This window comes from Coenobita brevimanus, chromosome 39 (genome assembly GCF_032717465.1).
Source record: "Coenobita brevimanus isolate Jiangsu-jjx chromosome 39, ASM3271746v2, whole genome shotgun sequence".
Classification (NCBI taxonomy): domain Eukaryota; kingdom Metazoa; phylum Arthropoda; class Malacostraca; order Decapoda; family Coenobitidae; genus Coenobita; species Coenobita brevimanus.
In genome coordinates, this window is record NC_136992.1 from 1,354,568 (window position 1) to 1,380,000 (window position 25,433).

Below are 25,433 nucleotides of genomic sequence, written 5' to 3' on the forward strand. Positions count from 1 at the left end.
ACATTCACCATGGAGACTTTCTTATAATTTTTTCTTGCTATTTCCTGACAATTTTATTAAACTTGTGATAGGCATTTTGAACAGCAGGGGTCAGACACAGCCTTAATAAACCCCTTCATTATGAAAGGCCATTACATGCTGAATATAAATGTCTGGTAGCAGCAAGATTAAACTATTATGGATGTCACCCAATATTAAGTGATGAACCTCTTGAATAAGGGAATGTAGCTTTTACTTTATCCATGCCTTAACCAATTATACACAACTTAAGCAAAGGCCTCTGGTACTGAAAAAGTAATCTATCTATCTATCTATTGCCAGACGCCTCAATCCCATATGGGGTGGCCACAAACAAATCACCTCCATGTCGCCCTGTCCCCCAACATTTCACTGCCCTGCTCCCAATTAACACCCCCCTCTCTCATATACCTCTCCACCCCATCCCTCCATCTCATCCTCGGCCTCCCCCTCCCTCTCCCCCCCTCCACCTCATCTCATGCACTTTCCTCATCAGTCTCTCATCTTCCATCCTCTCCACATGGCCAAACCACCTCAATGTGTTCCTCCTAACGCTTCCTATCACATCCACATCCACACCACAACGCTCCTTTATATCCTCATTTGTCAGCCTGTCTCTCCATGTGACTCCACAGGCTCCTCTTAATAACTCATTTCCACTGCTCTCACTCTTGACTTGTGTCCTTCCAACAACGTTCAAGTTTCACTTCCATACGTTAAAGTTGGTTAAAAGGTCTCTTTTATGCTGAATAAAGCCATCTGGCTGGAGCAAGAATAAACTAACAAGGATGTCACTCAAATTCAAGAGGCTAATATTTACCGACATATATAGATAGATAGATAGATAGATTATGAGAAGGATACTCAAGCTTAACATCCTGGATAATTACCAAAAACTGTGGCAGTTATGAGGTTCTGAGCATCATCCTTCACAACATGCAGAAAATAACTTTCATTACACTTTGGTCACTTAAGGCTGAACTTTCGTCAGCCTAGGAAGCTTTCTAGCACCTGTTCCTTTTTTATTTATTTAGCCTGTTTTGCATTAATATTGTCCTCCATGCCTTTTATATTATTTAGATGTTGATGTTGACACAGCTTGTATAAATATCACACATGAGGGATGCCTTCAAGTGGTGGCACTGATATAACAACAATTTCTATGCCCAGTTATGCAAACATCCCTCAACTATCGCCCTATCCCCTGAAAGGAGGATGGTAGACCACTGAAGGAGGGGAGCTTCAGTCTGCAGTCCACTGAGTTCACACTTCAGAAGAACCTGAGACTGATACAATTACTGCTACTAGGCAAGAATATTAACTAACCACAAAAATAAACTGGTAAGGAAGAGGTGCTAGAAGGCCTCATAATCTGGTAGGAATACGAGCCCTAGTTAGTGAAATAAGGCCAAAAGCTAATATTTGTAATGATTCTACATAATGCAGCTAATTTATAGTTTTAATGGCAAAATTGTACTCTGCTATTCATACTTGCATTAAATACACTCAGAAATATTATCCATGTATTTACTGTACCAGAACTGACAATCCCCACAGCATGAAGAGCATCACAAAACCCTAGCCTTGAGGAAGTTAATGTTTTTGCCTTCTTTGGACACACTACTATTTTCTTCAGGCTACCTTAAGACTCCTTTGTTCTGCAGAGAAAAATTTTTGATTGAAACTAAATTAACTCTTGGACTATTGTACTGAGTTTGAATTTTCCATACAGTATTTAGTTTTTGCTTATGACCACTGACTATGTTAGTATGTGTAGGTCTTTTCCCTTGATGGCACCTCTCCATGTCTTGCAATCTTCGGTCATTTCCCTGCTCAATTCCTAAGCCTAAAAATCTGCATAGAGAACCTCACCTCACTTCTTCCCCAGTCTTCCTCCCAATAAAAAAAAGTCTGGATTTAGTCTGAATAAATTACTCCAGTGTCCATGCATAAAAAGAGTTAATGGTCAGGCGATCTGAGTGCCATTTCTTTAGTCGTCCTTCTTTGGCTAGCTGAGGACAAGATGGCATTAACACTTTTGCTTAAGGGACATATTTTATCTTTTATTTCTCCTACCACCTGAAGTGCTTTATTCAGCTTTGGGGAGAAGTTTCTTGATAAAAGAGCCTGAAGAAGACTCTTCCTGTCCCCTTCACTGCATGAGTAGATCCATAAATAAAACAATATACTGTAGTCAGGAGGTAGTGTAGCTAAAATGGAAATCATGTCTGCCAGTACCTTAGCCTTTGGAATGTAAACAAATGGCTTTCTTCATGTCTTGTGAACTATGAGGAGTGTATTCTAATCAGCTTAGGTGGCTTTCCAGCAGTCCTTCTTCAGTGATATTATTTTACATACTACACCTTACTATCCTCCTGTATGTTACTCATTTCTTTTAAACATCAACAAAGATTTCATAGGTACAATACAGGGAATATTAAACTGCCACGCACTGAAATAAACCGGCAAGAAAGAGGTGCTGACAGCCTCCATAGACAATAAGAATACAGCCAAGTAAAAACAGTTCACTCACCTCAACTACTGTAGATGGAGAATTTCATCCTTTTGTAGCCCATTTCCCATAGTTCAATGGCAGATGAAGAAAATAAAGTACTACAGCCCTGCATATCTTTCATAGCACTTTTTCAAGACTAGCACCATACTCTAGTGTTAATCTGTTGCTAAAGCTCAGAATTCCAGATAGGGCAATTTTGCACCTAGATAAAGTGAACAGAGTATACCTGTTAAGGAGCTGTCAACAATGCAGTATAACCCAGAACAAGAATATCAAAGGGCAATTATAACATCAGAAACTTTGATACTGGGGTTGTGGCTGAATTTACAAGGTACAGTCCTATAGTGTCATATCACATACACAAAAAAAAAAATCACTGACAGGCTATAGAATATAATCACTACTGAATATCTGTTTACAAGTCTTAACCCCTTCACTTTTGATGACATATTTTTTAGTTTATTCTTGCTACTTCCAGATGGCTTATTTCAACTTAGATTTTTTTTTTTTCCCACTGGAAGGGTTAGATATAGCCTTAGTTTACCCTTGCACAATTAGAGATCCTTCCTAAGCTGAGTAAAAGCCAACGTGTGGTAGCAAAACTATGTTGAAAAATATGTCACCAAATTACTGTATGGTTAAAAAATGCAATTATGTCACTGACTTATTCTACACAACACGTGTTTGAAAATACCGAAATATACAGCACTAATACAACAGTTATGAATGTACAGTCCCCGGTATGGGTACAGCCACACCACGCTTCAGTGTCTGTCAAGGGTAAACAGTCCACTGCTGGAAATAGGTGACTAAATGGATCACATGTTTTTACCTCATACAGCCTGGCAACGTTTTTTTATTTCATTCTTGAAGTCTCCAGATGATTTTATTTACCTAAGGATTGACTTTTGGAACTGGAGAGGTTAGATACAAACTTAATCAATCCCTTCAATACACGAAGCCATTCCTAAGTTGAATCATATCAACTGGAAGTATGAGAAATAAAATAAAAAATGCATCACTGGATTGAATGGGTTAATGTGGCTTCAGTTTATAGTTCCAAGTCAATCACAAAAAAAAAACAGGTACTTATAAAATGCATCTGAGAAGCTTAACCCTTGGGACATACATTAAGCTTGTTCATCAATAAAATCTGAATGGCTTTTATTTGCATACTTGATGTTATATCCAAACAGTCACCAAAATCAATTAGCCACCAATCTCTCTCTCTCTCTAAAAAAAAAAAAAACAATACTGATCATTCTCTAGGTAAGGGAAGCTACCTACCTGACTCTCTTTACATGGCTTCAGTGATCTGTTATACTGTGCCATATATTAAACTCTACCAAACAAGCTATAGGGTCAGCTAGAGGTGGCCAATATGTCCAGCCATTCACAAGCGAGCGGCCATGGCGAAGAAGGAGAGGACAAAGGCTAGGGAGAACAAGGGTGTGGTAGACGGTTTGCTGGAGCTTGCCTGCTGTGAAGCCGTCCGGGCCATAGCCGTGCGCTGCATCTCTGTGCCTGTGAAGTCCGAGTACCCAGCCGCATTCTTGGCGGCCGCACGAAGAACGTACAGGGTGTTCTGCTTCAGGCTGTTGATGACATACTCATCGCCTGGTGAAGAGAGGTGTTGTGTTTGATATATGATCTTGATTTTGTGTAAATAACCACCTTTAACAATAACAAATGGATGTACAGAGATCACAAATATTGTTTAGGTCACTTGCACCACACAGCAAAAATACCACATGTGAAGGATTATATGGATATGATAGAGACACTATTCATTGCTTAAGAACAGGATCCAACCCATCTATGTACTACACTCTACACATGTACCTTTATGTTACATTCCCCCCTTTCAATCTATTGCCAGAAGCCTTAATCCCGTAAGGGGTGGCCACAAACACACCGCCTCCATGTCACTCTGTCCTCTGCCATTTCACACCACTGCTCCCAGCTCACATCCCCCCCTCTCATATACAGTACCTCCATCCCATCCCTTCATCTCATCCTTGGCCTCCCCCTCCCTCTCCTCCCCTCCACCTCACTCACATACATTCTCCTTGTTAGTCTCTCACTCTCCATCCTCCCCCCTACCCTCCTAAAGAGAAAGAATGAAAAAAAAAAAGCCTAAACAACATTCCGTCTCCTTCACCTAACACTACTTTTCACAGGCATATACACAAACACATAACCACCACAGCCATCCAAAACCTTCAGCCAAATGACATCCTTTAAGAACCTCCACCAGAAAGTGACCCCCCCAGAGAGATACAAGTGTACCTAGCCAGACTAGGGTGACCATCACCCTACACACACAGTCAGGAATGGGGACTGTTGTGGAAGGGTCATGACAAATAATGTATTCTTGTTCCATCTTTCTTCAGGACATGACCCACGATATTCACTTTTCATCCAGGTCTCCAGTAAAGATGGAAATGGAAAAAACAGTCCAACAGTCTGACCAGCCTGAATATCAAACTTTGTCCTTCCAGCTGACAGTCGGATGTTCTAACCATTGCACCACCAGTTCCTCCTAACAAACATACCCTTCTTGAACTCAACAGCAGGTGCCTGGTCCCACTCATTCCCTGATTCCTTGTACTGCACCCTGTAGGCTAGGATGGGCATCTCTGGGTCTCGGGCGTGTAGTTCCAAGTGTAGTGCATTGACATCTGCGCGTGTCACCTGTGAAATGGGAATGAATTTTGGAACCAAGATAGTATTAACTTTTTGATGATATCCTTAGATTTTTTAGGTCAGTTTATAGTTGTGGGAGTTTTCTGGTCATTATGGAAACACTTTTCAGCCGTGGCATTTTCTTTTTTTACTCATTATGAGAACAGTTTACACTAGTGGAAGATTTTTTGTCATAATGAAGGCAGTTTATAATGACTTTAAGGACACTTTTTGTCATTCTGAAGACAGTTTTTACTTGTTAAGGGGATAGTTAACCTATCCAACACAATGATGTATTTTTTTGTTTTAATAAAGCTACCACCTTATGACTTTATTCAACATTAGGAGGGATCTCTAGGCATCAAGAGGTTAATGAAGTCTATTATCTATCCCCACTGGTTTGAAAAGTCTCCTGAAGTTGACTGCAGGTGGAATAACGGGAAAACCTGGGAATGCAGATAAGGAATAGGGGTCAACATAAAACAAGAGAGCTGCTTAACCTTTAACTCCAGGGTCACGGATGCAAATATAAAACAAAGCTCAATCTTAAATCATAGTGCTAGAAATTAAATACCAGTAGAAAACAAATGAGTTCCCCAACATTAAACTCCAGAAGATACATCAAGAGAGCTCTCCAATCCTTAAATTCTGGGATATATAACAAGAAAGTTAACCAAACCTAAAATTCTGGGATATAAAGCAAACAGCTCTCCATACCTTAAATTCTGGGGTATGAAACAAGAAAGCTGCCCAAACCTTAAATTCTGGTGTGGGTGGTTTGTCTCCCTTGGTCAGCACAATAACACGCTCCATGGTGCCCATCTTGTTCTCCGCCTTGCACAGGTAGTCTCCAAACTGGTCTGGGTCATTCACCGTCAGCTGGTGGGGGAAAGAGATGACAGACTGAGTGACTGCTTCCATAAATTTAGTCTCTGAGAGGTGACTAGAGTTTTTTTTTTTTTTTTTAATCATATAATACCAGTAAGGGAAGTAGGCCGGTCATGTACCCTCAAATGTACTAGACCGCACTAGCCTAGCCTCGGGCCTGTACACCTCAAATAGGGTAAAACGGGATTTTTTTAAAAATCTTGCACAGCGCAGTTAGCCATCTCAGATGATGAAATGTTATATAGTATACTGTTCACTATCTACCAGCTCAGATATTTCTCACATAAGCTCTTAATGGCTTATCAGAAGGCAGTTGACTGAATAAAGGATTTGTCAGAAATACAACAAAATAATGCTGACTTTTTTCTTTTACTTGTACATACCAAAATTAATCAGTTTACAATACTGTCTATATATTAAGGTGCCTTCACACCAGAGGGACTGACCTTGGACAAACTGCCTCCATAACACCCTGTCCTCTGCCATCAGGCTGTCCTCCCTTCAACTCACACCAACCTCACTTATATACATTTCCAATCCTTCCTTCCTCAACCTCCCCCCCTCCTCCTCTCCCCCTCCACCTCATTCACATACTTCTAGTCAGTCTCTCATTCTTCATAGGACCAAACAATCTCAGGATACCTCTGATATTTTTCAGTACACTCACATGAGCACCACAGTGTTCCCAAACTTCCTGCTCCTTGCCTGTCCTCCCATTCACCCTTCATTATCACCTCTTTCCTTCACCCATTCATTATCATCTCTTCCCTTTATTTCCTTACTTTAACCTTTTCCCCTAACTCCCTTCCCTCATCTCCTCCATTCACCCCATCACTATCACCTTTTCCCTTCATCCCTGCATTATCACCTCTTCCCTTCATCCCCTCATTATCACATCTTCCATTCATCCCCTCACCATCACCACTTCACTTTACTCCATCACTGTCACCTCATTCCCTCACCCCTTCTTGCTTTCATCCTCTCAGTTTCATATACCCCCTCCCCATTCCCTCTTCTCCTCACTTCCTCCCCTCACCTGCAAGACGCTCTGGTGCTCATCAGTAAAGATCTGGACAGTGTCAGATGGTACAATAATCTCATCGTCCTTGATCCACGTGAAGTTGGCCTGAGGTTCCGCTACTGCCCCGCAGGTCAGGTTGACACGCCCCTGCATGAAGCTATATGCTTCCTTCATCCCGTCCTCATCCTCCAGGGGCTTGTCTGTCAGTGAAGATGGGGTTAGGAGACATAGAGATGTGAGTGGAAGATAGGGATCTGAATAGGAAAGGTAGAGGTGTTGGTGGGAGATGGTTTGGTTAGGTATGGGCAGGAGGTGGAGGTGCGGGTAACAGAAAGTTGTGTAGTTAGAAGAGACCAGAGTGTGGTCAGAAGGGAAGTGTGGTTAGGAATGGAATGGTATTGGTGGTGGTATATGGTGGAGATTTGGTTATGGAAGGGTGGATGAGGTAAGGATTGGGTATGGGTAGGAGAAAGACATGATGGTAGTAGAGGTGTGTCAGTAAGGCTAGGAGTGGTGCATTTGTGTTCAGAGGTGTGGGAGTGAGGTTTCAGAAGAGGTATTACATTAACTCCTAAAAGACGGGAGTCAGCATATGTTGTCCGAGGGTAGTAGGGTAAAAAATTTCATGTGTCCGCACCACACCCACCCCACCCACACCACCCCCCTACCACCACACCCACACACCATCCCCTACCCTCCCAACCACCCCCCCACCCCAACCCCCCATTGCCCCCCCACTGCACCCACACCCCCATCCCCACAGTTCTCAACCCCCCCACTGCCCCTTACCATCCCTAACCCTCACCCTCCCACCACCCACACCCTCCCCACCCCAAACTCCCCATCCCCCACCCCAAAGTCCCCCACCACAAATCCTCCATGCCCCCCCATTATCCCCATCCCCTCAACCACCCCGCACTCCCAACCAATCCCCCTGACTACCTCCACCCCCATCCCCCACCACCTACTCCCACCACCCCCAAACCCCCACCCCCAAAACCACCCCACCCCTCCAACACCCACCGACACCCTAAGTCCCTAACCACCCCTCCACCCCCTACCCACCACCCCAACCCCCTCCCCACCCACCACTTCCCACCCCCCCCACCCATCACCCCCGGCCTGAGACTCAAGCTTCTTCTAGTTACAAGCTGAATTTCTTACCCGATGTTCTTCTGACTCCCCTCAGGATGTTACATATGGTAAATCCTCCGTTTTGTTTTGTTTCGTTATAATTTCTCCACCATGATTGCGTCAGCCCTTGTCACCTATTTGTGTCTCTCCAACTGTTTGATCTCTAGCTGCCTCCCTATAAGGTCCCTTATTCTTGAGGTCACACTCTTTGATATGGTCTCAGGTCTTTATTGGTCTGCTTCTTGCAACCCTACCCTGAACGTTCACATCCCTCACCTTCCACACCCAGCTGCCACCTGGGTGCAGAAGGTGAAGAGTGTTATCTCACAGAATCCCTCTCTCTTGCATAAATATGACCTTATATAAATTCCTGACCTCAATATTAATCCACCTCCTGCACACATACTGCTTTATACACATCCCTGATCTCTCATCAATCCCCCACTCCTGCATACTCACGGTGAACTTTGACATCAATGTAGAAATTCTTAATCTCTGAGATGTGGTTCGAGAGCTGCACAGCGCTACACTGGTAGGTCCCGCGGTCCTCCAGAGTGACATTCTTGACCAGCAGGTTGGACTCCCGGCTTCCACGCTGGTACTTGTCGTCTGGGGGGAGGGGACGGGATTTAGAGGGGCTAGAATTACATAAGTCATACGAACACCTATAGGATTACATCAGTCATAATAACACTTGTAGAATTCCGCCACTCACAGCAACACTTTACCCCAATATCAAGACAATCATGTAATAACAGTCTGACAGAGGATGTTTGCTGTTCTTCGCCATTAAGGTCTCGCCTGCGCATATTAAGGGTGTGCTACATCAATTTCCTAAGTTAAAACTGGGCAGTGGCGAGGGGGGGAATCATTATTATTATTATTATTATTAGTAGTAGTAGTAGTAGTAGTAGTAGTAGTAGTAGTAGCAGCAGTAGTGGTGGTGGTGGTGGTGGTTGTAGTAGTATTGTTGTAGTAGTAGTAGTAACTCCAGGGTCATCTGATACGTGAACCAGGTGGGACGGAAATGGAAACTGCCCTTCTCTGTCAGTCCTTCATCCTTTCTTGGGGGATAAGGAAGGTGTTGAGGGACGTTTGTAAAGCTAGGCAGTGGATCTTCCCGGCTATATCACTGCCACTACATGAAGGCATCCCCACCTCTCTCTCTCTTGAATCTCTCTAATCAGACCTCTCCGGAACATAACACAGACGCACCAATCAAGTCTTGTAAGAGGAAGAAGACTTACTTGTTCTTACCACACATAATCTTCCTTGAGCCTTACAACACACAGTAACAAAGGGTCACCATACACATCACAGGAGGAGAGGCAGAAGAGAGAGAGGAAAAGACCAAAAGAAGAAGGGAAGAAGGAACATGTAGCAATGGGAGAGAGAGAGAGAGAGAGAGAGAGAGAGAGAGAGAGAGAGAGGGCTTCTGAGATGAGTAAAGAAGAAAAAGGAAAGAAAAGGAGAAGAGAGAAGGAAAGGAATGGGGATGACTCAGAATGAAAAGTAGAAAGAGAAGAAAAACAAAATGAGAAATGAAAGAGGGGAAAACAGAATAATATAAAAACGGAAAATATCATAAGAAAAAATAGACTAGGAGGTTACAGCATAAACCTTACTATTTTGAATATTCCAGCCATTAGCTTTCCACGACACGAGAAGAAAAACAAAGCAAGAAATGAAAGAGGAGGGGAGAACAGAGGAAATTATATAAAGGAATAAGAAGATATCATACCAAAATAATATAGAAAGGGGGAAAATATCATGAGAAATAATAGAATAGGAGGTAATAGCATAAACCTTACCATACTGAATATTCCCGCCATTTGCTTTCCAGGACACAGTTGGTACAGGATCGCCGTCAACATTGCAAAGCAGCTCCGAGTCAGCGCCCTCCTCCAGGAACTGCACTGCTGGCGTGTTTTGGAAGTCGATCAGCTCTGTGGGTAGGGATGGGTGGTGAGAAGAAAGGAATGAAAGCAGGGGATAGGGACGAGGAACAGAGGAATGAAAGCAGGGGATAGGGAGGAAGAACAGAGGAATGATAGTGGGGAATTAAAAGTGGTGACAGAAGGAAAGAGAAGAGAGATTGGGGATAAACAAGATGACTGCCTGATTCTTAGCTTCTCACTCTCTCACTCTCTCTCTCTGCCCATCCATCATCCATCCATCCATCATCCACCCTTTCATCCGTCTATCTATCCATCCATCCACCCGTCCATTCATCCATCCATAGACTCATCCTTCCACCCATCCCTTCCTCCTTCCCCCCTTCCCCACCCTCTCTCACACACACACACACACACACACTCATCCATTCATTCATCCTTCCACCCACTCTCTCCCACCTCTCTCTCTCCCTCTCCCTCTACTTACTATGGACCAGCAGTGTGAAAGAGACGGACTCCTCCACGCCATCCACGTTGGCAGAACACGTGTATCTTCCCCTGTCCTGCCTCGTGATATTCTCCATAACAAGGTCCACGCCCCTGTTGCCCTGACGACCATCTTCCACGTGGATCCTGAGGGAGGGAGTGGCCAAAACACGCACTGGGGTGAGTTGGGGGAGGGGAAGGGGGGAGGTTTTTTGGAGGTGCGGTCTGGAAAGGATATTTTTTTGGAGGTGCGGTTTGGAGAGGATTTTTTTTTTTTTTTTTTTTTTTTGGAGTTGCGGGTTTTTTGGAGGTGCGGTTTTTTGGAGGTGCGGATTGGAGAGGATCTTTTTGGAGTTGGTTTTTTTTTTTTGGAGGTGCAGTTTTTTGGAGGTGCGGTTTTTGGGAGAGGATTTTTTTGGAGGTGCTGTTTGGAGAGGAATTTTTTGGATGTGAGGTTTTTTGCAGGTGCGTTTTTTTCGAGGTGCGGTTTCGACAGGATTTTTTTTTTGGGGGGGTTGCGGTTTGGGGAGGATCTTTTTTTTTTTAGGTGCTATTTGGGGAGGTGCGGTTTTCTGAAGGTGCAGTTTGGGGAGGATTTTTTTTTTTTTTTTTTTTTGATATGTGGTTTGGGGAGTTTTTTTTTTTTTTTTAGGTGCGGTTTGGGGAGGTTTTTTTTTTTTTGAGGTGCGGTTTGGGGAGGATTTTTTTTTTGGAGGTGCGGTTTGAGGATTTTTTTTAAGGTGCGGTTTGGGGAGGATTTTTTTTTTTTTTTTTGGTGCGGTTTGGGGAGGATTTTTTTTTTTTTTTTTTGGTGCGGTTTGGGGAGGACTTTTTTTGGAGGTGCGGTTTGAGGATTTTTGGAAGGCGTGTTTTGGGGAGGATTTTTTTTTTTTTTTGGGGGGGGGCGGTTTAAGGAGGATTTTTTTTTTTTTTTTTTTGGTGGGGGCGGTTTAAGGAGGATTTTTTTTTTTTTTTTGGGGGAGAGGGGGAGGGGTGCTGTGCCAAGGAGGGTTTTGTAACATCTCCTAATTGTGCTGTGTTGTTTTGTATTGTCAGCTGTGGACATCTTAAAAAGTACCTTAATCCTGTAGTTTTCCTATACTCTCTTTTCTTTCCTTCTTTCTTTTATTTCTTTTTTCTTTTTTTAGTTCTTCAGTGTCTAGAATACCTCACTTCGAATTCTCAAACTGGAAAAAGCATCTGGTGTTGGCTTTAATAATAAAAAAGTTAACAAAGGCAGTTTTAACCTGACTGCTATGGGTTCTCGCAGTTAAAATCGTCTTGTCTTAGTGCGCGTCCACACCAAGGTCTTGCTGGTGTGGGTGGGTGTGGGCGGGAGTTAAGCGTCACTGTAACCCATAGGAGAGGCTCTTGAAGTGGGTGGGCGTGGATAAGAACTTCAATGGATAAGTGCGCGTCCACACCAAACACTTGCTGGTGCGGGTGGAGTTCTGCATCACTGAAACCTATTAAAAAAAAACTTCACTCTCATCCGCCCGCGTCCACCTGCTTCTTCTACGAGTTATATTAATATTAATGAAACCCACCGCCCACAACCGCGCAGAACAGCCTGAGTTAGCAAGAATTTGGTATGGACGCGGCCTTACGGTGATGCAGACCTCCCGCCCACATCAGCATTTGGTATGGACGCGACCTTAGCCTGGAAAAAAAAATGCTAATGGTGTGTCCTAAACGGAGAAAGGATTGGTGAGGTACTTTTTCATCCTAACAGCCGAGGAGAATCGCCTGATGTTAGCCTGGTGAAAATACCAAGAAGACATTTATTTGAGGGAACAGGAAATGGGGAAGCAGAAAATGGGGAGAACTGTAAATAGGGAGAACAGCAAATGAGGACAGAAAATGGGGAGGACAGAAAATGGGGAGAATAGTACATGAAGACAGAAAATGGGGAGAACGGTAAATGGGGAGGACAGAAAATTGGGAGAACAGTAAATGGGGAGGACAGTAAATGGGGTGAACAGTAAATGGGGTGAACAGAAAATGGGGAGAACAGAAAATGGGGAGAACAGAAAATGGGGAGAACAGTAAATGGGGAGAACAAAATGGGGAGAACAGAAAATGGGGAGAACAAAATTGGGAGGACAGTAAATGGGGAGAACAGCACATGGGGAGAACAGAAAATGGGAAGAACAGCAAATGGGGAGAAAAGAAAATGGGGAGAGACAGTAAATCCTCTAACTCCTAGCGACATCCTCTTTACTGTTTCAGGCTTCAGACGATTTTATTCAGCTCCAGAGAGGCCTTACGCACTGAAGGGGTCCATGAAGGCTGTGTCTAACCCCTCTAGGCAGGAAAAAAAATCTTAGGCTGAATATAAACCGTCTGGCGGAAGAAAGAATGTAAGGAGGGAGAAGGTAATGAATTCAAGGGACTAGGGAGAGAGAGAGAGAGAGAGAGAGAGAGAGAGAGAGAGAGAGAGAGAGAGAGAGAGAGAGGGAAATACTGCAAAAAGAAGGACATATTTAACCTATTGACTACACGGGGCCAGAGTAAGAATAAGTTGCTAAAAAAAGGATGTTAAGGGAGAAAATGCAATAAGGATTCTTGGTGGTAAAGCAGGAAGAAAAGAAAGAATTAAACCCCTTCAGTACGAGACGTCTCCCTGAGCCAAGCTTTTAGGTGGCAGTAATAATAATAATAATAATAATAATAGTAGTAGTAGTAGTAGTAGCAGTAGTAGTAGTAGTAGTAGTAGTAGTAGTAGTAGTAGTAGTATTCGTGCAATAATAATAATAATAATAATAATAATAATAATAATAATAATACTGTAATGCGTCGTACTGAAGGGATTTCAGGCAAAGGAGGATTACGTTGTTATATGCAGCATACACACTCAAATTTACAAAACTAACTCAAAAATACACTGGAGAGAAGAGGGCATTTTTTTTTTAACATCACACCATGCACCAGCGCCTAATCGACAGAGCTAAGTTCTACACGAGAGTTAAATCATCATCATCACCATCATCATCATCATCAACAGCAGCATTACCACCACCACCATCATCATCAGCAGCAGCAGCCGCTACATTATCATCACGTCATCATCATCATCACCATTACCATCATAAATTACTTAGGTCAACTCACAGGTAATGTACACTCCTTCCTGTATCCATTCCTCTTCCTTTGTAATATTTGCTGTAATTACTGTACACCACTGCATCTTACTGGCTGATAATATTCCAAGAAAGATAACACGAAAAAAATCATCGTTATTTCATTTCATACGATTTAAGATTAACCCCTTTAGTGTGAAAAGCCCCCTCAAAACTGAAAAAAAAAAAAAAAAAAAAGTGAGGTGAGAGGCCCCCCCCAAAAAAAAATAATCTTCAAATGTTCAAAGACCGAATGTCGTATCGTTTTTACCAACCAAAGAAAAAGCGAAATGAAATAAGGTTAGGTTTGGTTGGGTAAGGTAAGGTAAGGTAAGGTAAGGTATGGTAAAGTATGGTAAGGCATGGTAAGATATGGTAAGGTAAGGTAAGGTAAGGTAAGGTAAGGTAAGGTATGGTAAAGTATGGTAAGGTATGGTAAGATATGGTAAGGTAAGGTAAGGTAAGGTAAGGTAAGGTAAGGTAAGGTCAGGTAAGGTAAGGTAAGGTTAAATTAGGGTAGATTAACAGTCTGACACACACGTAAATATCCATTACAACACTTCCTTTTTCACATGCATTCTCTTCCTATAGACACCATTTTATCATCAGTACATCGCCAGCATCAGGAAGGGTTAAGAACGGCCGTCACTCTCCCTCCTAGAGCTACAAAATCCGGCTGAGCAGTGGATCTAATTTAGAGTGATAAGGAAAAAGATGATGATAAAAAGTAGATAATACATGGAAGTTTCATTTTATGGTGGGTTGAAATGACCTCACCGCTTTGTGACCTTTTTCTTTCCCTTTTTTTCCTTCTTTCTTTCTTTTTTTTCGTCTTTGAGTCTAATATATTCCACTGAGACGCTTGTTCATTTTACTTCTACAATCTGATGACGTGTATTTATTTATTTATTTACTTATTCTATTTTTTTGTTTACTGTCTACACATGGGATTATTTACTGTGAAGAAACTCTGTGCGAAACTAGTCAGGAATAAACTGTCTCAGACTCTCTTTACACCCCTCGTATACATCTCTCATAATGTATCAACAAACTCGGCAAAGTTAATCTCGGTTCAGTTCATCCGAGTAGTGTTCGTCTCAGTAGAGTTCTTTCACCTTAACCTGACCTAGATTTTCGTCCTCTGTCAGGTAATTACACGTAGCTCATGATCAGAAGAAGACTCCACTACGGTTCAACATCATTGTTATAGCACTTCTTCGTGACTAGCATCATATTCTAGTGTTTACTGTCACGACTCAGCATTCAAGATGGCAATTTTAGGCCAAGTTAAGAGTGAAAGGAGTATAGGGGTAGTTGTGACCCCAGGCTCCTCTGAACGTGAACACAGTGGATTGAAGGCTGAAGTTGCCCTCCTCCTGCAAGTTACCCCCCCTCCTCTCTCTCTCTCTCACTCTCTCTCTCTCTAGGGAACTGAGGGACGTTTGTATAACCTGGCACACCACATGAAGGCGTTCCTCTTCAGCACAATTTCCGTCCATGCATCTCTTATACACATCCATCGCTATGTAAGTCTACCAAAACGTACAATACATCCATCATCATCATCATCATCATCATCATCATCATCATCATCATCATCATAAACATTCACCTCTTTCAAAACTCATCATCCTAACATCGTCCCAAGAGCTGAAATTATCAACATTAGTCTATAATAATAATCTGTAGGGAAAATATTTATCAGTGCCAAAGAGCATGGGTAAAAAGCAGACAGGTAGACAGACAGGCAGGCAGACTGACAGGCAGACAAGCAGGCAGAGATGTCAGAGGATGGGCTGGCTGGGAGATGGGCAGGCAGAGAAAACGGAAAAAAAGGAAGAAATACAGAAAAGCAAAGTCAGTAATAATAATGGTATCAATCATCATCATCAACATAATGATAATAATAATAATAATAATAATAATAGTACCGTCTCCTCAGTAGCTTATTTTGCACATTTCACCTTAATATCCTCTACTGGCAACTGTCAATAATAATAACAATAATAATAATAATAATAATGACATAGAGGCCAAGATAAAGGTTCACACTGCAAAATAAATCGCTAAGGAAATGGCGAAACGGAATCTTACACCCCAACTAAAATACAACTCTTTAACAACACAATCATGCAGTTCAGAATACACTATACTCTGTTCACTCTAACTTGGCCCAAACTTTCGTCCATGTCACGTAGGTAGGTGGCAGAAAAGGGCAATACTACGGCTCTACGTCCCTTCCACAGCACTTCTTCGTGACTAGCAGCGTATTCCACTGTTAGTCTACTGTTACAGCCTAGGATTCAAGGTGGAGAGAAGGCAATTTTAGGCCAAGTTAGAGTGAAAAGGGTATAGTATTAAAAAGTCCTCAGGTTAATCGCAAGCAGAGAGAGAGAGAGAGAGAGAGAGAGAGAGAGAGAGAGAGAGAGAGAGAGAGGGGCGAACTCTGAAGATAAAAAAATAATAAAATAAAATCATCAGGATACATAGGCTGAATTTTTGAACCCTTCAGTACGAGGATATAAATTCTGTTCTGAAAATGATTTAATTTGGCTCAAGAAAAAAAACCTTATTGATTTTTTTTTTCCTTTTTTTTTAACCCCATCCGTAAGAGTTCATATTTACCGTAAAACTTAATAAATAAATAAATAAATAAAATAATAAAATAAAAATAAATAAAAATAAATGAGTAAATAAATGGAAAAAATAAAATAAATAAATAAAAAACAAGAAACAAATAAAAATAAATAAAACAAATTAATAAATAAATAAAAATAAAATAAAATAAATAAATAAAAACAAAAAACAAATAAAAATAAATAAAACAAATTAATAAATAAATAAAAATAAAATAAAATAAATAAATAAAAAACAAGAAACAAAAATAAATAAAACAAATTAATAAATAAATAAAAATAAAATAAATGAGTAAATGGAAAAATAAAATAAAATAAAATAAAAAAATAAATAAATAAAAATAAATAAAACAAATAAATAAATAAATATAGAAAAAAAAATAAAAAAAATAAATAATGGGGTAGTAAGAATTTTAAAAAGTTATCGTGCTGAAAGGGTTGAAGAGCCAGAAGGGAGGCATAGGGCGGACAACGGAAGCTCCTTAACCCCTCTTCCTTACCGATTTATTCCTGATTCTGCCCCGATACTATAGTCGTCTGCGTCATATACGCAATCTATGTCTATAATAAAAAGGATGTATGCAGAAAAAAAGAGGATGCTAATGGGTAGTTTGGAAAATAAATCGCTAAGGAGGAGGTGTTAGGGAGCCTTACCCGACAAGAATTCTAATACGAAATTTTTGAAGAGATAATGAAAAGACGAAACTGTAGGCAACTTGAGAAACAGGGAGAGACTCGGAAGATTTCGTAACATTTTCTCCTCAGCGAATTATCTTCCTGCTTAAATTGGACAGACTGAGTATAAAATCTGACACGAGATTTTATCAGAGAAATTAGAAAGAAAATGTAGACGAATTAGGAAAAAGGGAGATACTGAGGATATCTCGCAACATTTCTTCCTCAGCGAATTATTCTCCTGCTTAAATTGGACAGACTAGGAGTATATGAAAAGATTTGATGCGAGAGCTTATGAGTGAACGGGAAAAATCTGTAGAAGGCTTGGGAAACAGGGAGAGATTTACGAGACTTAACACTTGTTCTTCAGCGACTAATTCTACCTCTTCATTCCCTCTTTTAAGCTACCGATGCGGCTTAAGTCAATATCTAACAGCTTTCAGATAATATAGAGAAAAATATGAACGCGTAAAATGAAATTAAGTCGCTAAGAAAGAAGTGCTGCGAAGTTTATGAAGACGAGAATACGGATTAAGAAGCGAGGGTGGTAACATGTAAATACAATCGGTTCTGATTCCCCTTAAGGATGCATGAAGGGATTTTAAACCTATAATATCGTACATAATCCTCTCAACATATAAACGCGGGAAGACGAAGCTTAAATTATAGACGGAGGGAACAGGGTGGTGGACGAGATGGCGGTAACAGTATTATACAGTAAGAAGGATGGGTTCTGAATCCCTTTGAGGCTACATGAAGGGAATTTAAGCCTATAATTTCTTACACAATCCTCTCAAAATATAAACGCGGGAAGACGAAGCTTAAACTATGGCCGGAGGAAGGAACAGGGTGGTGGAAATGATGGAAGAAATAAGAACATAAAAGGGATCGGTTCCGAATCCCTTTGCGGTTACAGGAAGGGAACTGAAACCCATTATCTGTTACACAATCCTCTTAAAATATAAACACGGGAAGACAAAATTTAACCTATTGGCAAAGCGAGAGGGATAGGGTGATGGAAGCGATGAAGTAACATGACCACAAGGATGAGTGGTTCAGAATCCCTTTTCCGGCATTAGATTTCACTCCAGGCACTCTCAAAACACACAAACCCATCTCTAAGGTAGTGCCCATACCAAATGCTTGCTGGCGTGGGCGGGTGTGGACGAGAGCTTCTATGGGTTACAGTAATTCAGAGTTCCCGCCCGCACCAGCAAGTATTTGGTGTGGACACTCTCTAATGCAAAAAAAAGAAAAAAAAAATGTAACTTACTTCACGGGCTATATAAAACAATGACATTTTTCTTTTTCCTTTCTTTTTCTGTTTTCCTTTTTTTTTTTTGGATGGAGGGGGTAATTTTAAAACTAACCACCTCTTTCATGATACTCTGCCTTTACTACCTTTGTTCCACTATCTTATAAAATGTATATATAACAATGATTCAACTTTGCACAGAATCTTGCCGAGATGAAACTGGATTTTGGCATTACTGAAACGGATACATTTGTATTTATTTGGGATTATTATTAAGTCAATGAGGAAAATAATATGGGAGGAAAGTGAGGTGAAACTTGGGAGGTGAAACTGGGGGGTGAAACTGGGGGAGGTAAAGCTGGGGGAGGTAAAACTGAGGGAGAGGTAAAACTGGGGAGGTGAAACCGGGAGGTGAAACTGGAGGAGGTGAAACTAGAGGAGGTGAAACTGGGAGAGGTAAAACTGGGGGAGGTGAAACTGGGAGGTGAAACTGGGGGGTGAAACTGGGGGAGGTGAAACTGGGGGAGGTGAAACTGGGAGGTGGAACTGGGGAGGTAAAACTGGGGAGTGAAACTGGGGGAGAACGAACTGGGGAGGTAAAACTGGGGGAGGTGAAACTAGGGACAGGGAAGGGAAAGTGGGAAAAGGGAGGTGAAACTGGGGAAAGGGAGGTGAAACTGGGGAGAGGTTGGAGAGAGGTTAGGAGGAGAGGATAGACAGGGGTTAGGAGAGGTTAGAGAGGAGTTAGAAGGGGAGGTTGGAGAGGGGTTAGGAGGAGAGGTTGGAGAGGGGTTAGGAGAGGTTGGAGAGGGGTTTGGAGAGGTTAGAGAGGGGTTAGGAGGAGAGGTTGAGAGGGGTTTGGAGAGGTTGGAGAGGGATTAGGAGAGGTTGGAGAGGGGTTAGGAGGAGAGGTTGAAGAGGGGTTTGGAGAGGTTAGAGAGGGGTTAGGAGGAGAGATTGAGAGGGGTTAGGAGAGGTTTGAGAGGGGTTAGGAGGAGAGGTTGGAGAGGGGTTAGATGGAGAGGTTGGAGAGGGGTTAGGAGAAGTTAGAGAGGAACTAGGAGGGGGGGAATGGGTTAGAAAGGAAGGGGAGAAAGAGTAGTAGGGATGGGCTGGAGTGAGGGGAGATAAAAAACGAAGATGTAGAGAAAATATACAAGGGGTAACTACACAAAAATGAATAAAAAAAAATAAAGAACACATCTAACCTAATTCTATATTGATAAAAGGTACTGGTGGGGGGGCAGCCTCTACACTAGCCATCACATTACTAGCACAAATCTAAGCATCAAACTAGGACTCGGCTATTCTAGATTCCTTCCCATTTAGGACTACAATTAGCATTACTTCTAGCCTCCTCTCTCAACTAGTATTTACTAGACAAAAAAAAAATAGCATGTCATAATGATCTAGTGAACAATAGCGCTCCTCCTCCCTCATCAACAGGCAACTAGCTAAGACTAAGGCTAGTTTCGTGGGCTTGGGAGGCTCCTTAGCACCTCTTCCATAGCGATTTATTTTGCAGGGTACAATTAATTATTCTCTCGTGTGACATTTACGATTTTCCCAACTTATATTCTGTTGTTTATTTATTTATGGTTATTTATTTGTGTGTGTGTGTGTGTGTGTGTGTGTGTGTGTGTGTGTGTGTGTGTGAGAGAGAGAGAGAGAGAGAGAGAGAGAGAGAGAGAGAACCGAAAGTTAATATAAACTTAGTTCTTGTAAATATCACACAAGAGAATATCAACTTGAATGCAGAAATAAAACTAGTCACGAAGAAGTGCCGGGAACCTCCTAGGCCCACGGGATCACAGCCCTAGGGTTTAAAAGCATTGGGTTTATCAGCCGCAGTCCCCTTGGTTTAGGATGCTCCGTTGCACCTCTTCCTTGGCGATTTATTTTCTGTCCGGTAAACCTGAATAACCTCTTGTATGTTATTCATCTCTTTCTCGGTCTTTGTCTGTCTGTCTGTCTCTGTCTGTCTGTCTGTCTCTCTCTCTCTCTCTCTCTCTCTCTCTCTTTCACACACACACACACACACACACACACACACACACACACATAACCCGCATCCGTATAATCCAAGAAGACATCACAGTGCACAAAGCAAAATAAATCGCCAAGGATCAAGCATTACGAAGCCCCCCAGCGCGAATACAAGGGGACACTAGCCTAAACAAATCAACTCATCCCGTTTTCATTCACTGCGCAGATCGAGCAAGAGAAAAACACAGTGCGCATCCCTAAACAGAAAACGTAAAAAAAAACAAAAAACAAAAACAAGAAAAGACGGTCGACTATGCGCCTCAGCAAGCGACAAACAAACCCAGAATTTCAGCCGTATACTCCCCAACACCTCTTCCTAAGCGATTTATTCCGGTTATTACACCATCATATTCTATTGCATGTCGGTGATTTGAACTATTTCGATATTAAACTGATATAACTAGCATATAACAGACTATCTATCTATCTATCTATGTATCTATTGCCAGACGCCTTAATTCCGTAAGGGGTGCCCACAAACAAATCACCTTCACGTCGCCCTGTCTATCAAGGTGTAAAATTCAAAATAAATCACTACGGAGAAAGTGCTCAGAACGACAACACGACGGCATACGTTCCTTCCAAGCATCCGTTCCTTAGCGACTTATTTTGCCTATTACACTTACATATTCTGTTTTTTTTTTCTTTCTTAATATCGACAGTTTGCATCAGTGACACACAACAGCATATCAAGGTGTAACTGGGAAAATAATTCGCCAAAGAAGAGGTGTTACGGAAGGTCTAAGCCAATGAGAATACGACCCAGGCTTGATATTCACGAACAGACTTATAATTAATTTTTTATCTCAAGATTGGATTTTGGAGGGAAGAGGAGGGAGGAGAGAGGAGGAGGGAAGAGGAGGAGGATGGAAGAGGAGGAAGGAAGATGTGGAAAGAGCAGGAAGAAGGAAAAGAAGAAGCGAAGAGGATGAGGAGGGATGAGGAGGGACGAGGAGGGAAGGAAGAGGAAGGAGGATGAGGAAGGAAGAAGAGGAAGGAAAAGGAGGAGGGAAGAAGAGGAAGAGGAGGAGGAGGGAAGAGGAGGAAGGAAGAGGAGAGATAAGGAGGGAAGAGGAGGAGGGATGAGAAGGGAAGGAGAGGGAAGAGAAGGAAGGAAGAGGAGAAGGAAGAAGAGGGAAAGGAGTGAAGAGGAAGAGGGAAGAGAAGGAAGGAAGACAAGGGAAGAGGAAGGAAGAGGAGGGAAGTGACATGATTTCTCCCCTCCCCCCTTCGTAACCTGAGTTGCGTAAGATAAAATAATTGATCGTAAGTCTGTCATTGTGGGCCGTATTCATAGGAGGCTTCGTAGCGCTTTTTCCGTGGCGAATTATTCTGTATATTACACCTTAACATTCTCATCCATGCTGTTAATATCGTGTGTGTGTGTGTGTGTGTGTGTGTGTGTGTGTTTGTCATCGACAGTACGCATCAACAACAAAGAGGATAATAGGATGTTTTGTCCACAATAAATCGCTATGGAAGAGGAGTTACGAAGCTTCCCACTGAGCATAAAACCATGAATTCGAGCCCATAGGAGTGATTTTAAACAGGCAAGCTTATTTACGCTGTGCCACAATACACGCTTCAAGCAGCTTGTTATTTACCACGAGAAACACAGACACTAAGACACAACAGCAGAGTAGCAGCTTAATAAGGCTTGATTTAAAGGAAGCTCCGTCAACACTAACTTCTCACATTTTTATAAAGCTTAATTTATGGCGTTTTTAACTGCTAATTTACTAAGCGATCCATATTTGTTTATCAGAAAGGACTTGGCATGGATTTAAAAATGGCGAAGGGTAGCCATTTTTGCTTTTACGAGCGAAGTTATTACGTAAACAGAAGGACAGTCTAACGTGGCTATTCTTTTTACGCTCTTCAGCTTTACAATACACAGTACAACGAATGACGTCATCTGATTAGTAGGATCTGTTATTGGTAATTATTATAACACTTGGTTATATGTAAACAAAAGCGCCAAGTCGGGAGGCAGAACATGCGAAGGCCAACTAAAAAAATAACATAAAAAGGAGCTAAGGCATTGGTCGTTTAATCTCATGAGTCTGCGCTGATGAGAGAAAACGGAGCCAAGGTAAAGCTGAAGGGAATACTGCGCCATCCCACTACCTGTGCCCGCTCACCTCACCCACCTGGGAATCTCGTTATATGGCACGCTGTAGAAGAGAAAGAGGAGAGGAGTTTCGGCCGTGCCCAGACAGGAGTCAAGTAGTTATTAAAAAATAATGAAAAAAAAAGAGGGAAAATCAGCCTACCCTTTTCAGAGTTACAAAAGTCAACTACAAACTGATCTGAAAATTATTAGGGAAAATAAAACACCACAAGTTTAAAAATAAAATAATCGCCCTCCATCTTGGTGGGAAATTAGATACGACGACTTAAAAATAAAGAAATCTGTACCTCTTTCTTCGTAGGTCGATTTTCCCTTCATTTCACTGCAATAAACTAATCTAAAAGAGAAACTTATTATATTTAGTCACCAGATGAATAATGTACACACTCTTAAATGAGAAAAAAAAAATAACAAATATATATAAATAAAGAGAGATATTTGATGGCCCCAATCAGCCCAGCACAGAAGGGTGAAGAGAGGGAGCTAAATTCTACGGCGGTAAATAATGACACACAGACAAACACTTAAGAGACACAGGTAAACGGACTGTGGTGTTAAGTGGTGTTTAAGTGGTGGTGGGAGGAGAGTGCAAGTGGCTGCTACATTACTACATTTTGCGGTACACAGTGGTAGAATTCAGTGCTACTTTGTGTTACTTAGAAAAACTTAGAAGAAAAAATGTATGGGGAAGCTTGGAAGGCTTAAGACTGCATGGATGTGGGTTTATAAGTAATGGCATTGAGAGAGGTGTGGATAAGTGTGGAGGGAGAGAGAATGAAAAGGGGGGAAGTACACAGGTGACAGTGAGAGGGATGGGTACGTGAGGTGTGGAATGTGGGGTGTGAAGAGTGGAATTCTGTGATGAAGTATGTGGTGTGGGTGGGCAGGAGGTGGATCTGTATATGAGGAGTGTGTGGTGTGGAAGAAAGGTGTGGGATGGATGGATGGGTCAGGTGTGGAGTGGTGTGGATGTGTGGTAATTGTGGTACAGGTGGTGGTAGCTGTGCGGTGATGGTGGTAGTTGTGGTAGCCATGGTGGTAGTTGTGAAGGTGGTGGTGGTAGCTGTGGAGGTGATGGTGACAGTTGTGGTAGCGATGGTGGTAGTTGTGAAGGTGATGGTGGCAGCTGTGGGGGTGATGGTGGCAGCTGTGGAGGTGATGGTGACAGTTGTGGTAGCAATGGTGGTAGTTGTGGTAGCGATGGTGGTAGTAGTGGTAAACAGGACACAGACTACACTACTAAACACCCTACGATACACAAGGCTACTGTAGAAAGAGGGGGGAGGGGGTGGAGGGCTACACATGGAGGGGGACAGGAGGAGGGGAGGGGAGGGGAGGGGAGGGAGAGGTGAGAGAGAGAGAGAGAGAGAGAGAGAGAGAGAGAGAGTAGGAGGAGGAAGGAGAAAGGTGGCAAAAAGGGAGAGAAAAAAACAGACAAACAGAGACAAACAACAGAAATATCCCCCAAAGAGAAACCCCTTAAAAAAATAGCTTAATTAAAGGAAGAAGCACCTGAGAGAGAGAGAGAGAGAGAGAGAGTATTACACAGAAAGAATATAATGCCTCACTCCTTTGAATATGGTATACCCACTTTGCAAAGCATCAAAGAGTACACCTTCAAAGCATCACCAGTATACTTCAATGCATCAAAGAGTATACCTTCAAAGCATCAAAGAGTATACCTTCAAAACATCAGAGTATACCTTCAAAGCATCACCAGTATACCTTCAAAGCATCAAGAGTATACCTTCAAAGCATCAAAGAGTACACCTTCAAAGCATCAAGAGTATACCTTCAAAGCATCAAAGAGTACACCTTCAAAGCATCAAGAGTATACCTTCAAAGCATCAGTGAGTATACCTTCAAAGCATCAGTGAGTATACCTTCAAAGCAATACGTATACCCTCAAAGCATCAAGAGTATACCTTCAAAGCAACCAAATCAAAGAGTATACCTTCAAAGTGCAGCATATCCACTCAGCAGGATATACTACAAAGCGCTACAACACTGATATATCCACACTTGTATCTGTGTAGTTTTTGGAGGGGAGGGGGGAAGGAAAACGGAAAATATAAGAGTTTTGGGTGGAGAGGAACGAAATGAAGGTGTTTGGGTGGATGGGAAGGAAGCAGAGGGTTGTTCGTGAATAGCGCTGCACTAGAACCCCCCCTGGTGGTAACTTGTGTGTTGGGGGATGGCTGAGTCTGCTGATGTGGGCGTGGGTGTGGCAGTGGGAGCAGGATGTGGATAAATGATGAAGGGTAGACACAGACCAGGAAATGAATAAACGATGAAGGGAAGGTCCTGATTGCGCCGGCTCTGTCTGCTGGTGTGGGCGTGGCAGTGGGCGCAGGAGATGAATAAATGATGAAGGGTAGGTCCTGATTAAGCCGGCTCTGTCTGCTGGTGTGGGCGCGAGTGTGGCAGTGGGAGTAGGAAATGGATAAATGATGGATAGACACTGATTTCGCTGACAGAGCCGTCCACACAAAACACGAGAAATCGAGCCAGGGGAGTGCAAGAGAAGGGCTATATCTGGACCACCCTATGTAATCTGTGCTACATATTTTTTCTAAGTCTTTCATTCATTTCCATATTTCTTAGCTCCCTTTATTTCCATGACCCATTTATAAAGTTCGGTCTTGCTGCCTCCAGACGATTTTTAAGACTTTGGAGGGATTGTCTGCAGTGAAGGGGGTTAAAGAAAGTCTCCCTTAACCCCTCCCTAGCCTGATTTCTCTCCCCAGGCTGAGGAAAACCGTCTGAAGGAGAAGGAATGTATCAAAACAGGTCGTGGAACTGAAGGGAGCAACTAGTTTTCCTCTCCCTGGTATTTCGATCAGTTCATACTTACCCTCATGCACTTCATCTATATCTATTGACCTATATCTATCTATCTATCTATATATCTATCTACCTACCTACCTAC

The 25,433-nt window shown here is 42.2% G+C and overlaps 1 protein-coding gene across 2 annotated transcripts in view; it reads right to left on the bottom strand.

The window, feature by feature from the left end:
• Positions 1 to 3,777: 3,777 nt before the first annotated feature.
• Positions 3,778 to 25,433, bottom strand: part of LOC145396850 (limbic system-associated membrane protein-like) — a 325,065-nt gene continuing 303,409 nt past the window's right edge. Inside the window, exons 3-10 of one of the 2 annotated variants that reach the window (XM_080270140.1) lie at positions 22,524 to 22,547; positions 10,644 to 10,789; positions 10,073 to 10,207; positions 8,721 to 8,870; positions 7,143 to 7,327; positions 5,975 to 6,097; positions 5,089 to 5,227; positions 3,778 to 4,150 (exon numbers count right to left, since the gene is read on the bottom strand). In XM_080270140.1, coding sequence (XP_080126266.1) covers positions 3,927 to 4,150; positions 5,089 to 5,227; positions 5,975 to 6,097; positions 7,143 to 7,327; positions 8,721 to 8,870; positions 10,073 to 10,207; positions 10,644 to 10,789; positions 22,524 to 22,547 — 1,126 coding nt within the window. In that variant the 3' untranslated portion in view covers positions 3,778 to 3,926. The remainder of the gene's footprint in view (positions 4,151 to 5,088; positions 5,228 to 5,974; positions 6,098 to 7,142; positions 7,328 to 8,720; positions 8,871 to 10,072; positions 10,208 to 10,643; positions 10,790 to 22,523; positions 22,548 to 25,433) is intronic. The other variant, XM_080270141.1, reaches the window with a different exon arrangement.